This window comes from Lithobates pipiens, unplaced genomic scaffold (assembly GCF_037356315.1).
Source record: "Lithobates pipiens isolate NorthernLeopardFrog02 unplaced genomic scaffold, aLitPip1_a1.2 Scaffold_18, whole genome shotgun sequence".
In the NCBI taxonomy this organism is placed as follows: Eukaryota; Metazoa; Chordata; class Amphibia; order Anura; family Ranidae; genus Lithobates; species Lithobates pipiens.
Genome location: NW_027507758.1, coordinates 201401082 through 201413484, shown reverse-complemented (window position 1 = coordinate 201413484; position 12403 = coordinate 201401082). Strand labels below are relative to the sequence as shown.

General features: G+C 44.9%; 1 protein-coding gene across 11 annotated transcripts in view; it reads right to left on the bottom strand.

Annotated features, from left to right (window-relative positions):
* Positions 1 to 12403, bottom strand: part of TBCE (tubulin folding cofactor E) — a 969060-nt gene that overhangs the window by 328778 nt on the left and 627879 nt on the right. For all 11 annotated transcript variants that reach the window (XM_077486518.1, XM_077486519.1, XM_077486516.1 and 8 more), the window contains 3 exons: positions 7820 to 7915; positions 5068 to 5132; positions 4918 to 4982 (listed from right to left, as the gene is read on the bottom strand). In XM_077486518.1, coding sequence (XP_077342644.1) covers positions 4918 to 4982; positions 5068 to 5132; positions 7820 to 7915 — 226 coding nt within the window. The remainder of the gene's footprint in view (positions 1 to 4917; positions 4983 to 5067; positions 5133 to 7819; positions 7916 to 12403) is intronic.

Here is a 12403-nt window from a genome sequence, read left to right as displayed (position 1 = left end):
ATAAACGGGGACAATTGGGAAGCAGAATTCAAGGCACTGTTGTGAGATAACTATGCCCACGGTAATAGGTCTGACCAGTTGTTATGATGGTCAGAAATATAGCAACATAGAAATTGCTCAAAAGGACTGATTGGCTTGTTCTGCAGCCCCATTAGACTGCGGGTGATATGCAGAGAAGAAAGCAAGCTAAATTCCCAACTGTGCACAAAAGGCTCGTCAGAAGCGGGACACAAACTGACTACCCCTGTCCGAGACAATCACCTTTGCTAGCCCATGTAAGCGAAAGATCACTTGAGCAAAAAATGGAAGCCAGTTTCTTAGAAGTGGGCAGCTTTTTAAGTGTAATACAATGACACATCTTTAAGAACCGGTCAACCACCATAAGGATAATTGTGCTGCTTTGGGAGTTGGGCAACTCCACAATGAAATTCATAGACAGGTGGGTCCAGGGCCTCTCTCCATTGGGTATGGGTTGTAGGAGGCCCACTGGAAGGTGTTGTGGAGTCTTGCTCTGAGCACACATGGAACAGGCAGCTATGAAGGCAGTTACATCAGCACGTAGGCTAGGCCACCAGAATTGTTGGGAAATGGCCTAAAAGAGTCGATTCCTCCCAGGGTGACCAGCAGCCTTGGGAGAACAGTAAGTTTGGAGCACGGCAGTACGGAGATTCTCTGGGGCAAAGCAGCATTCACAAGGTTTCTTAGGAGGAGCATGGACCTGAGCAGCAACAATGTTGTCACACATAGGAGAAGTGAGACTGGTGCGAACCGTAGCCAGAATACGATCAGGAGGAATCACAGGAACCGACACCGACTTCGAAATGGAGGAAAATTGTTGTGACAAGAAATCATAATGAGACACTGTAATTGAAACTTGGCAGGAAAAGAGCCCATCTCGCCCTTCCGGGAGAGAGGCGTTTAGCCTCAGACAAGAATGTGAGATTCTTACGGTCAGTAAGAATGAGAACCGTCACAGTGGTATCTTCAAGGAGATGTCTCCATTCTTTCAGGGCTAAAATGATTGCCAACAACAGCTCTCTGTCACCAATCTCGTAATTGCACTCCGCAGGTGACAATTTCTTGGAAAAGCAGCCCCAAGGATGCAAAGCGCTCTCAGAGGTAGGACGTTGGGACAGAAGGGCGCCAACACCAGTCTCAAAACCATCAACCTCAAGGATAAAAGGTAACGCAGGATCAGCATCAAAGGCAGTCTTGAGACTCTCAAAGGCCTTAATGGACTCTGGAAACCAACTCTGTGGGTTACCATACTTTCTGGTCATACGAGGGCAACGTCCCGGCAGTGTCAGAAACCATAAAATAAGACTGAGACTGAAGTACAGTTACTTGTTTAATAATAAAAGTAAAAAGAACAAACGTAGCCAAAACATAGCCAAAGTTCAGTAACTGGAATGGATAGTCAGCCAAGCCAGAAGTCAGGGATCAATGTAGTGGAACAGCAATCAGGATCTGGATCCAGAAGGGATGTCAGCAAAGCAAGTCTTGAACAGGCTCGCAGGAGTTTCTGTGATGTGACCAAGGCGAAGGCAGAGCTCCTGGACTGGACGGCTTAAGTAGGCAGGACTGACGAGCAGGATATCACTTACCTCAAGTATAATGTATTGCGGAAGAGGCCAGGATACAGGTGGATTGAGGATCCATCTAAGTCCACTGGGCTCATGCCCCAGGCCTTATGCATTATCTCTTCCTTCAGAGTGTGGTAATGAACCGGGCAGAGAACATCTCAAGGGCAGCCACCTCGGCCCCCAGCTAGCTCCTATACTCTATGCACTCTGTCCAGTTTAATAGGGGATGTAGCCTCCCTGCCTGGGACCTGATTGAGGAGATATGAAAGTGGGTATTAGAACAGTACCTGAAGTTGCCTCTGGGATGCCTTGCAGACTTATGTTGTTTATGCGGTTCCTGTTGTCACTGTCCTCTATATGGAGCTGATGCTGCTGCAAATGTTGCAGATGTGCCGTGGACACAGAGGCAAGCACCATTATATGGGCTGCATGGTCTCCTTGGGTGATAGCCAGTTCAACGTTGAAAGATGATTCAATTTTAAAGGCCCAGGACTCAAAGTCTGCCTGGAAAACAGAGAGGAGGGCTGTGGCTTCAGATCCAAAGGATTCCTCTGAAGCTGAGGAAGGGCGTGCTGCATGGCTATCACCTGCGTGCGTGACAGGGAGCAGTGCTGACCTGGTTGTGGAAGCCGGAGGGTCTAGCTGAGGAGTTGGGAGTACATTTGCAGTGCCCACACAGGCAGAGGCAGCCGCTCGGGTGGAGGGGAAAGGCCAAGTGACATCTTGTCTATAGCTGTGCCGGAGTGTGACAGGGCTGTGCGGAGCAGGTAGTGCTATATAGTGCACTGCAGCAGCTCAACAGGTTAAGCTGGGTGAGAGCTTGGAGCTGACATGGATCCTGGGTGTGTGTAGTCAGCCTGCCAGCGTAAGGAGGCACAGAGCTCAGCAATGCACATCTTCAGCCTTCCATCGTCAGCGACATCCACCACCGCTTATTTCATTTTAAATCCTATACTTCTGCTTTTTTTTCTTGTGTCCTGTGTGACTAAGAAAATCCTTTCCTTGAAGTTCATTAGGGACAAAGTTTTAGAATGAATTTGGAAACAGCTGGGTTGTTCTGCTGCCTACAGAAGAATTGGACATTTTTAAACAAAAAATCTGTTAGTCAGCCAGCCATAACCCCTCCTACGCCCATCCAATTTCAGTTTTGTGCAAAAGCAAATGTAGGAGAAACTGAAGCTGGATGAGAGTTGGAAGGTGTTATACCACACTGACTAGCCAACTATTCAATTCACCCGTAGATAGTAGTATAACCAAGTCAGCTCTGAATTCCTTCCGACTCCATGTTGACTAATGAACAATTAATAGCTTTTATAAAACACATTTTGTTTTTAACTCTGGTATTTTAACGTCAGTATAATGAAGTTGAATTGTTCACAAGATGGTCTTGTAAAACATATTGTGCAACTCATCAGTACTGTGCAACTAGACAGCACATGCATTGCTTTTTTCTTAATAATGCACACAATATTTCTTGTTCTTATTTGCTTAGCACATTCAAAGGATCAAAGCCTGTAGTCTGAAGTAAGTAGCAGAGTCCTCAGCCTGAAGAAGGGGCATCTTACACACCAGACACAAAGGCATTTACAGGTAAGATTTTTTTTTATGTCACAATATTCATATAAAGCGGGTATGCTTAGCCACTTGCCACTTGCTTTCAGCGCTGTCATTCAAAGAGTGAATACAACATTGTACACAAATTATATTTTTATAATTTTTTTCAAACAAATAGAGCTTCCTTTTGGTGGTATTTAACCACTTGCTGCACGCCATATAGCAAAAAATGGCGGCAAAGTGGTTTGGTTATCCTGATTGGACCCCATATGATGTGATCAGTATAACAGAGCCGGCGTGCAGCGTAGCGATTGGAGGTGCTGTGTGTCAGTCTGACACACTGCAACTCCAATAATGGTATGAAGACACTGACAGAGGCTTCATACCACGTGATCAGCTGTGACCAATCACAGCTGATTATCGTGTGACCCAGGAAGTGCCGGTAAATAGCTTTTCTTGGTTCACGCTGACAGGGAGAGCCAATCTCCCCCCCCCCCCTGTCAGAGGGGGGGGGGGTCTGTGCTGATTATCAACACTTTGATTATCAGCACAGCCCCCATCAGAAGGTGCCTATCAGCTGTCAATCAATGCCCATCACTTGCCAGCCTGTCCCCCTCTAGAAAGCTCGTCAGTGCCCATAAAAGTGCAGATCAGAGCCCACAAAAATGTCCAAAAAAGTGGCAATCAGGGCCTCATCAGTAATGACTGTTATTGCCCCAAAGTGCCAATCAGTGCCACTCAGTAAAGGCTGTCAGTAGCTCTTCATCAGTGCCTCCGCCTATCAGTACCGTCAGTGCCCATCAGTTTTTTTTTTTCAAAATTGTTGCTCTTTTTTCATTTATAGTGCAAAAATTGAAAACCGCAGGTGATCATATACCACCAAAAGAAAGATAAAAATTTAGTTTAGGTACATTGTTGCGCAATTGTCATTCAAAGTGCGACGGCGCTGAAAGCTAAAATTTGTCCTGGGCAGGAAGGGGAAAAGTGCCTGGTATTGAAGTGGTTAATCACTGCTGGGTTTTTTATTGTTTGCTAAAAAAAACTGACAATACGAACAAAACTGTTTATAGTTTGTTATAAACGTTAGCAAAAAGGTAATTTTTCTCCTTCAATGATGTGCGCTGATGAAGCTGCACTTATGGCCACTGATGAGGTGGCACTGGTGGGCATTGATGGGTGGCACTGGAGGGCATTGATAGGTGGCATTGAAAGGCACTGATAGGTGGCACAGGTGGGGACTGATTGGCAACATTGCTATGCACTGGGAGGTGGTACTGGTGGGCACTGGCAGGTAGCACTGGTGGGCACAGATACTTGGGTGATGTCTCTCCCTCTGTGACCGCTGTCCCTCTGACACAAGACGGTGATCAGTTTTTGTTTCTGCTCATGCTGTCAGCGCGAGCAGAAAAAAAGCAGATTAACGATCTTTTGTTTACATCATGTGATTAGCTGTCATTGGCTGACAGCTGATCACTTGGTAAGGGGTCGTGATCAGCCGGGTCTCATTGACTCAGCGATCACAGAGCGCACCGGCAGGCAATTAAGGTCCAGGCTGTAGCCGTCATTTGGCTATAGCGCGGGTGCGAAGTGTTTAAATCATTTGTTTGATAAGTAACCTCCTTTTTTTTACCTGCCACATATGTGGTCTCATGTTTCTATTTAGTTTTGTGGATATCTCTTTAGGCCCATTCTCAATGATTAAAATAACTAGTAACACTACCCAGGTATCCCAAACAAACATTTTACTAATTGATACCAATAAATAAATTTTGTATCTTACCAGGGATACATTATTGCCATCAACTGACAAACTAGTTAGGGAGGAAAATAATTCAGTACTGCATCCTAAATGAAAGCAAAATAAATACATTAGCAACATTAATACATAGTTTAGAAAAAATATATAAAATAAATAAATAAAATAACTGACCAAACTGTGTGACAGGAAATTCAACTGATGAAATTCTGTTGTTTGTAATTATCAGTTGTTTCAATCTGCAAGAAGACAAATATTAGTTAAAAAAAAAAAAAAAAAAAAATCGCATCTGTCTAATCAGGGTTTCAAAAACTACCACTAAAGTGAAATGTCAGACAAAGGATTCTGGATACAGCTTATTTTCTTTTGCACTTTTAAATTTAGCAGCACTGATGATGCCAGCTTATGATGAAATGTGTAGGGGATGGCCTATGTGGTGACGTCAGCACACACAATCAAGTTCTCCATATTTGATGCCAGCCAGTGCTAACCGAGATGCATTAATATTGTCAGAGAACTGGTACAGCAAGCGCTCGTTCCTATGCAGCAGCTGCCAATCCCGGTTATGCAAATGCAAATGCGCATGTGCAGAGCCACAAACCAAGATGGGCAAGGATTGGAATGGGCATGCACAATGGTGCATCCATACTAGAGTGTGCGCATGCTCCTGAGCCACATGCGGCTCTTTCCCCGGTTCCATGCGGCTCTTGCGCTCAGTGGGCTGGTTTACAGTGACAGGCAGCCCGAGTCTCTGCACTCCTCTGCTTATGAGAGTATAAGCGAGGACCTGCTCCGCTCCTCCCACACATCAACAGCCAATCAGCAGGTAGTGTAACCCTCCCCAGCCCGCCACATTTGAATACATAGGTGCTGGAGTGAGGCTGAAGGGGGGCAGAGGAAGGAGAAACACGCTGTATCTGAAGCCGATGAGATACAAGAAGGTATGACCACAACTACAGCAAAACCAGTCCTACAAGCACACAGAGCGCTAGCTGAATGGGAACAAGATCGTGGGATTAGGGATGTCCCACGATCAAGCAATGTCACATGTACACTGGCTGCAGTGTCTTCCAGAAATCAATGGCTTCGGGCAGTGTGCAGGTTACTGATCTGTCCTCCCTTCTCCCTCTGTCTTGCTCAGTACTTTTTTTTTTTTTAATAGCTGTTTTACCTGCACACTGATAAGATCTGCTCAGCACATTCTCTGTCTGTTGATAGTGTGACACACGGCTGGCTGTTAACCATTTCAGCTTCTTTTCACTTATTTATCCAGAGCTCTGTGTGTGCTGCATGCTTTCTGTGATGTTTTTTGGAAGAATTTACTGCTAGTTCAGGCTAGAAGACCCATTAACTGTTTATTGCTATCCTGACCAGTTCACTGTTTGTAAGACAATTTGTATTTTGGAAATTAGATGAGCTGCTGTCTTCTGTCACATGGATGTACTTTCAAAGGAAGATTACTGACTTGATCTTGCAGAACTGTTTTAAATACAGTGGAGCAACCCTGTGACACATTACACTTTTACACTGGATTCAGACATCTCTGACCATCTCATGTACCATGTCTGCAGTCTCTGACCATCTCATGTACCATGTCTGCAGTCTCTGACCATCTCATGTACCATGTCTGCAGTCTCTGACCATCTCATGTACCATGTCTGCAGTCTCTGACCATCTCATGTACCATGTCTGCAGTCTCTGACCATCTCATGTACCATGTCTGCAGTCTCTGACCATCTCATGTACCATGTCTGCAGTCTCTGACCATCTCATGTACCATGTCTGCAGTCTCTGACCGTCTCATGTACCATGTCTGCAGTCTCTGACCGTCTCATGTACCATGTCTGCAGTCTCTGACCATCTCCTGTACCATGTCTGCAGTCTCTGACCGTCTCCTGTACCATGTCTGCAGTCTCTGACCGTCTCCTGTACCATGTCTGCAGTCTCTGACCGTCTCATGTACCATGTCTGCAGTCTCTGACCGTCTCATGTACCATGTCTGCAGTCTCTGACCATCTCCTGTACCATGTCTGCAGTCTCTGACCGTCTCCTGTAGCATGTCTGCAGTCTCTGACCGTCTCCTGTACCATGTCTGCAGTCTCTGACCGTCTCATGTACCATGTCTGCAGTCTCTGACCGTCTCATGTACCATGTCTGCAGTCTCTGACCATCTCCTGTACCATGTCTGCAGTCTCTGACCGTCTCCTGTACCATGTCTGCAGTCTCTGGTCATCTCATGTAGTATGTCTGCAGTCTCTGACCATCTCCTGTACCATGTCTAGTTTATATACTGTTTTTTGTTCGCAAAATAAAAGTGGGCCAGTCTGGATAAAGTCCAGGGCCGAATTTTTGTCCCAGTCAAGCCCTGTTTCCAGTCGTTCGCCATCCACTCTCACACACACCTCCACTCACCCCTCACTCTCACTTCCCTGCCCCCTTGCTCTCACATCCAGGCAGACGCAGTCACAGACCATGGGAAATCACAGAACTCTTACATAAACATTGTAACACTCAACATTACTGCAGGGTCACTACAGTATTTTCGTCAAATGCGCATGTGGGCAGTTTTTCATGTATGTATTGTAAATTGTTCTATTATTGTTTATGGATTTTGTTAAACAGAGTTTGTCTGTGTGAGGGTGCACACAGTGTTCATTGTTGAAAATGACTGGCCTGTGGTCTTTGTAGTGTTAAAACAGTTTGTGACATTTACAATAAATCCAGCTGAGCAAAAGTATGTGTGTATGAGGAAGGGATGGGGTGATGTTCATGTGTGCCCATGCGTATGATGTGGCTCTTTGCGGTAACTTGGTAAAAAATGTGGCTCTTGGTCTTTGTCTGGTTGGCCACCCCTGGCCTAGACAATCTTCTTTCATTATAAGGGATTGAACCGCAAAATAAAAACTGAAAAAAAATAATGTCATACCTTGGCAATTCTGACAGTGCATAAAGCTGTTTTTCATCAGTAAGGTTATTGTCTGATATGTTGAGGAGTGTCAAACACTGGAGACAGTTGACTGGCCTGTAAGAGAAGCAATGTGCAGTTAGTTTATTGAAAAAGGAGGTCACAGAACTAAGATTTAAAACACAAGTTGCCAGAAAAGAGCATGTAACCAATTCAAATTTTTTTTAAAAACATAATTTAAAAAGGTCAGTAAATATTTTAGGGTATCCCACAGTAAATGTTTTAAAAACACAATGGATGGTTTGAAAAACATTTATATCCAATTAGGTTGTACTGGTGTTAAGTGTGCCCAGATTATGCTTTTGAGCACCACAGCTGCAACCTTAACCACCTTATGTCCAGGCTTTGTAACAAAGCAGCTGACTAGTGCTCTTACTAGAAGAAGCAGAAGTACCTGTACATCCTTTGGTTTAACCACTTCAGCCCTGGAAGATTTAGCTGCTCAATGACAAGAGCACTTTTTACAATTTGGCACTGCACTGCTTTAACTAGTAATTGCGTGGTCATGCAATGCTGTACCCAAACAAATTTTGCGTCCTTTTTCCCACAAATAGAGCTTTCTTTTGATGTTATTTGATTGCCTCTGCGATTTTTATTTTTTGCAATATAATGGAAAATTTGGGGAAAAAAATTATATTTTTTCCATTTGATTGAAAAATTACACAAAGTTATCACTAAATGATATATTGCTCAAACATGCCATGGGCATTGGAAACTCACCTCGTACAGGACCTGAAAACCAATCACCGCCTTCAGGCTTTCTAAGGACATAGATTTTTGATTTCACTCCTCACTACCTATAACAGTTTCAGAGGCCATGAAATGCGCAGATAGCACAACCCCCCCAAATGACCCCATTTCGGAAAGTAGACATCCCAAGCTATTTGCTGAGAGGCATGGCGAGTATTTTGCAGACCTCAATTTTTGTCACAAAGTTCTGAAAATTGAAAAAATATTTTTTTTCTTTTCTTTCTACATTTTAAAAAACAAGCGAGAGCTGCAAAATACTCTCCATGCCTCTTAGCAAATACCTTGGGTTGTCTACTTTCCAAAATGGGGTCATTTGGGTGGGGGGGGGGGGGGGGGGGGTTGTGCTATATGGACATTTCAGGGCCTACGTAACTGTGATAGGTAGTGAGGAGTAAAATCACAATGTTACGCCTTTAGAAAGCCTGAAGTGATTGGATGTTGGGGTCCTGTTTGTAGCTAGGCTCCCAAATAGTCTCACACGTGTGGTATCCCCATACTCAGGAGAAGCAGCAGAAAGTATTTTGGGGTGTAATTCCACATATACCCATGGCATGTTTGAGAAATATATCATTTAGTTACAACTTTGTGCAAAAAAAACGTTTGCAATATTGCCGAAACATGTGGCAAAATATAAAATATTCCATGGACTCAACATGCCTATCAGCAAATAGCTTGGGGTGTCTACTCTCCAAAAAGGGGTCATGGGGGGGGGGGGGTGGTTTGACCTGTCCTGGTATTTTATGCACAACATTAGAAGCTTATGTCACACATCACCCACTCTTCTAACCACTTGAAGACAAAGCCCTTTCTGACACTTTTTGTTTAGATGAAAAAAAGGAAAATTTATATCAAATACTTACCGTCATTTTTCTTCCCCAATAGGCTGGATGGCAGCATAAGTGTGGGTTAGCCCCATCTCCATAACTACCCAATTGGACCCCTCTCCTATAAAGCTTTGCTCTAGTCTGCTTTCCATGTTCCGTAACTAGCCTACTCCAGCATTTCAGAGGGGACTCCTTCTGCCATGGAGCCTATCAGGAAAGGAAAATTACGGTAAGTATTTGATATATATTTTCCATTTTCCTGACAGGCTCCATGGCAGCATACGTGTGGGGAATAACTCACCAAACACACCCGGGTGGGCAAAATGTCGAGCAAAGAAATCCAAAATGTATTTAACATTGTCAAACAACAATACCTGTAAACCAAAATTAATGGATGACAGAGCGGCTGGTTCAGCACAGTACTGAGAGACAAATGTGTTGATAGAAGACCAAGAGGCCGCTCTACAAATGATTTCAGGCACGACATGCCTAGAATCTGCCCAAGAAGTCGAGATACTCCAGGTCGAATGAGCCATCACTTCCTCAGGAGGAGCCAAGCCCTTTGCCCTGTATGTCCTCTGAATGGTCTGTACAATTCAGGAAGAAATGGATCGGAACGAAGCTTGCATTGCCTTGTTTTTACCACGGAGGAGGACGAAGAGAAACTGTTTGTCTGAAAGGAGTCGTAACCTCCAGATATTGTTTTACAGTGTGCCCTACATCAAGAGGATGAACATCATGATTGTCTGGTGTTTTAAAAGTAGAAAGCACAATCTATTGGTTTTCATGGAAGACTGAAGTCCCTTTAGGGTTTGATGAGAGCTTTTCATTGGAAAATGTGACCGTGTGTATGCTACATCGTAATTTAGCTGTCCGAATTTCCGCCAGCCAAAAATTGATAGCATGTTCTCAATTTTCCCGACGAAAAAACGTTCTATCGGTAATTCCGATTGTGTGTATGCAATTCCGACACGCCAAAAATCACACATGCTCAGATTCAACTACAAGACAGAAGCTATTGGCTACTGGCTATTGAACTTCCTTTTTCTAGTCACGTCGTACGTGTTGTACGTCAACGCGTTATAAATGATCGAAATTTGATGTGACCGTATGTAGGCAAGACAGCTTGAGCCAAATTCCATCGGAAATTCCGTCAGGAAAACCATCAGAGCTTTTTCGGACGAGAATTCTGATCGTGTGTACGTGGCATTAGTGAACTGACTGCTAGAGACAGGTCAAGTCCTGACTAAAGAAAACTCAGTATGTCTTGTACTGCTGGAGAATTACAAGGATTCGATCTGGAAGACATATGAACCATGAATCTGGACCATATGCGCTCATATACCCCATTTGTACTCTTCCTCCTGGCACTGAGAAGGGTTGAAATAGCTTCTTCAGGACAACCTAGAACTTCGAGCCTTCCCCTCTCCAGAACCACACCCTGAGGTGTAGGCATGATGGACATGGGTGTAACGTTGTGCCTTGGGACAGTAAATCCAGCCTGAGGGGCAGGGGAACTGGGTCTTGATAGCTGAGGAGTGATAACAGAGGGAACCAAGGCCTGTTGGGCCAGAAAGGAATCACTGCAATGATCTCCACCATCTCTATTCTGAGCCTGCGGAGAAATTGAAGAATCACTGGTTACGGAGGAAAGGCATAGGCCTTCTGAAACCTCCATTGATCTGAGAGAGCATCTGTCCGGCGATTGGATCGCATGGTGCCAAATGTGCCAATATTATGATCAAACAAGTGACTTAAAAGCAGCACGTTTGTGTAATAATTGTCCACATACAAGTGGTACCCCTTTCCGTATAAGGGTAACACCAAGTCCCACACAATCTTACCAGTGCTCCCTATGTAGTCTGGGCAGTTCTCCGGCTCTACATAACTATCTCTTCCCTTGTAAACCATAAAACTATATGTATAGCCTGTTGCCCTATCACAGATCTTAAACCCATATCTGGCACGCTTGCTGGGAAGATATTGTTTGAATGACAAGCGACCAGAAAACATAATCAGGGACTCATCAATGCAGACAACTTGATCAGGAGTAAACAAGTGTCAGAAACCATGAAACAGACTGAGACAGAAGAACAATCAAATCACACTTATCAAAGACATCACCAAAATCACGGTACGCCTCCGGCAGGGAGGGGAGTGAAGCGGTGCACAGAACCTTGGATACCTTCAGGAAGCATGTCTCACTGAATTGTGGTGACCAGGAGAGAACCTCAGCACGGAGCCAATCAAAAGAGGGGTTGTGCCTCTGTAACCAAGGATAACCAATAACCAGCGGAAGTCTGGGTGAGATAATAACTTTGAATTGGATTTTCTCATGGTGAAGAGCCCCTACGGCCATGGACAACGGAACCGTCTCATGAGTCACATGGGCAGGCTGTAAAGGTCTCCCGTCAAGAGCCTCAATGGCAAGTGTCACGCAGCTGCAGCAGAATCGAGTGCTGTGAAACAAATACAGCATCAATGAACAGGCCTGCAGCCCCAGAGTCGATTAGAGCCTGTATCTCGATGGACGACTCAGCCCAAGAAAGGGTGACAAAAACCAGGGGCTTATCCTTCTGGATAACTGGGGACGAAACAACGCCACCTAAGGTCTGTCCATGACAGGACCGCAAGGTTCGGGCGTTCCCTGGATGGGTGGGACAAGACTTCCAAAAGTGACCTGCCTGGCCACAATAAAGGCACAATCTCTCCCTCCTCCTAAAGGCTCTCTCATCCGCAGAGAGACGCGTGAAGCCCAGGTGCATGGGTTCATCTTCACTGACCAACTCGGTACCAGGAGGCATGGGAGGTGAGGGAGGCATGGGCGGGACTACAAAGCTCGGAGGCAAACGTACAGGAGGCTTCCGCAAGCACTCCTTAAGAGAAAGTCTCTCTGAGTCTGGAGTCAATGAGGATGGCAAATGAGATCAAGCTCTCCAGCTCAGTGGGTATATCTCGGGCTGCTATCTCA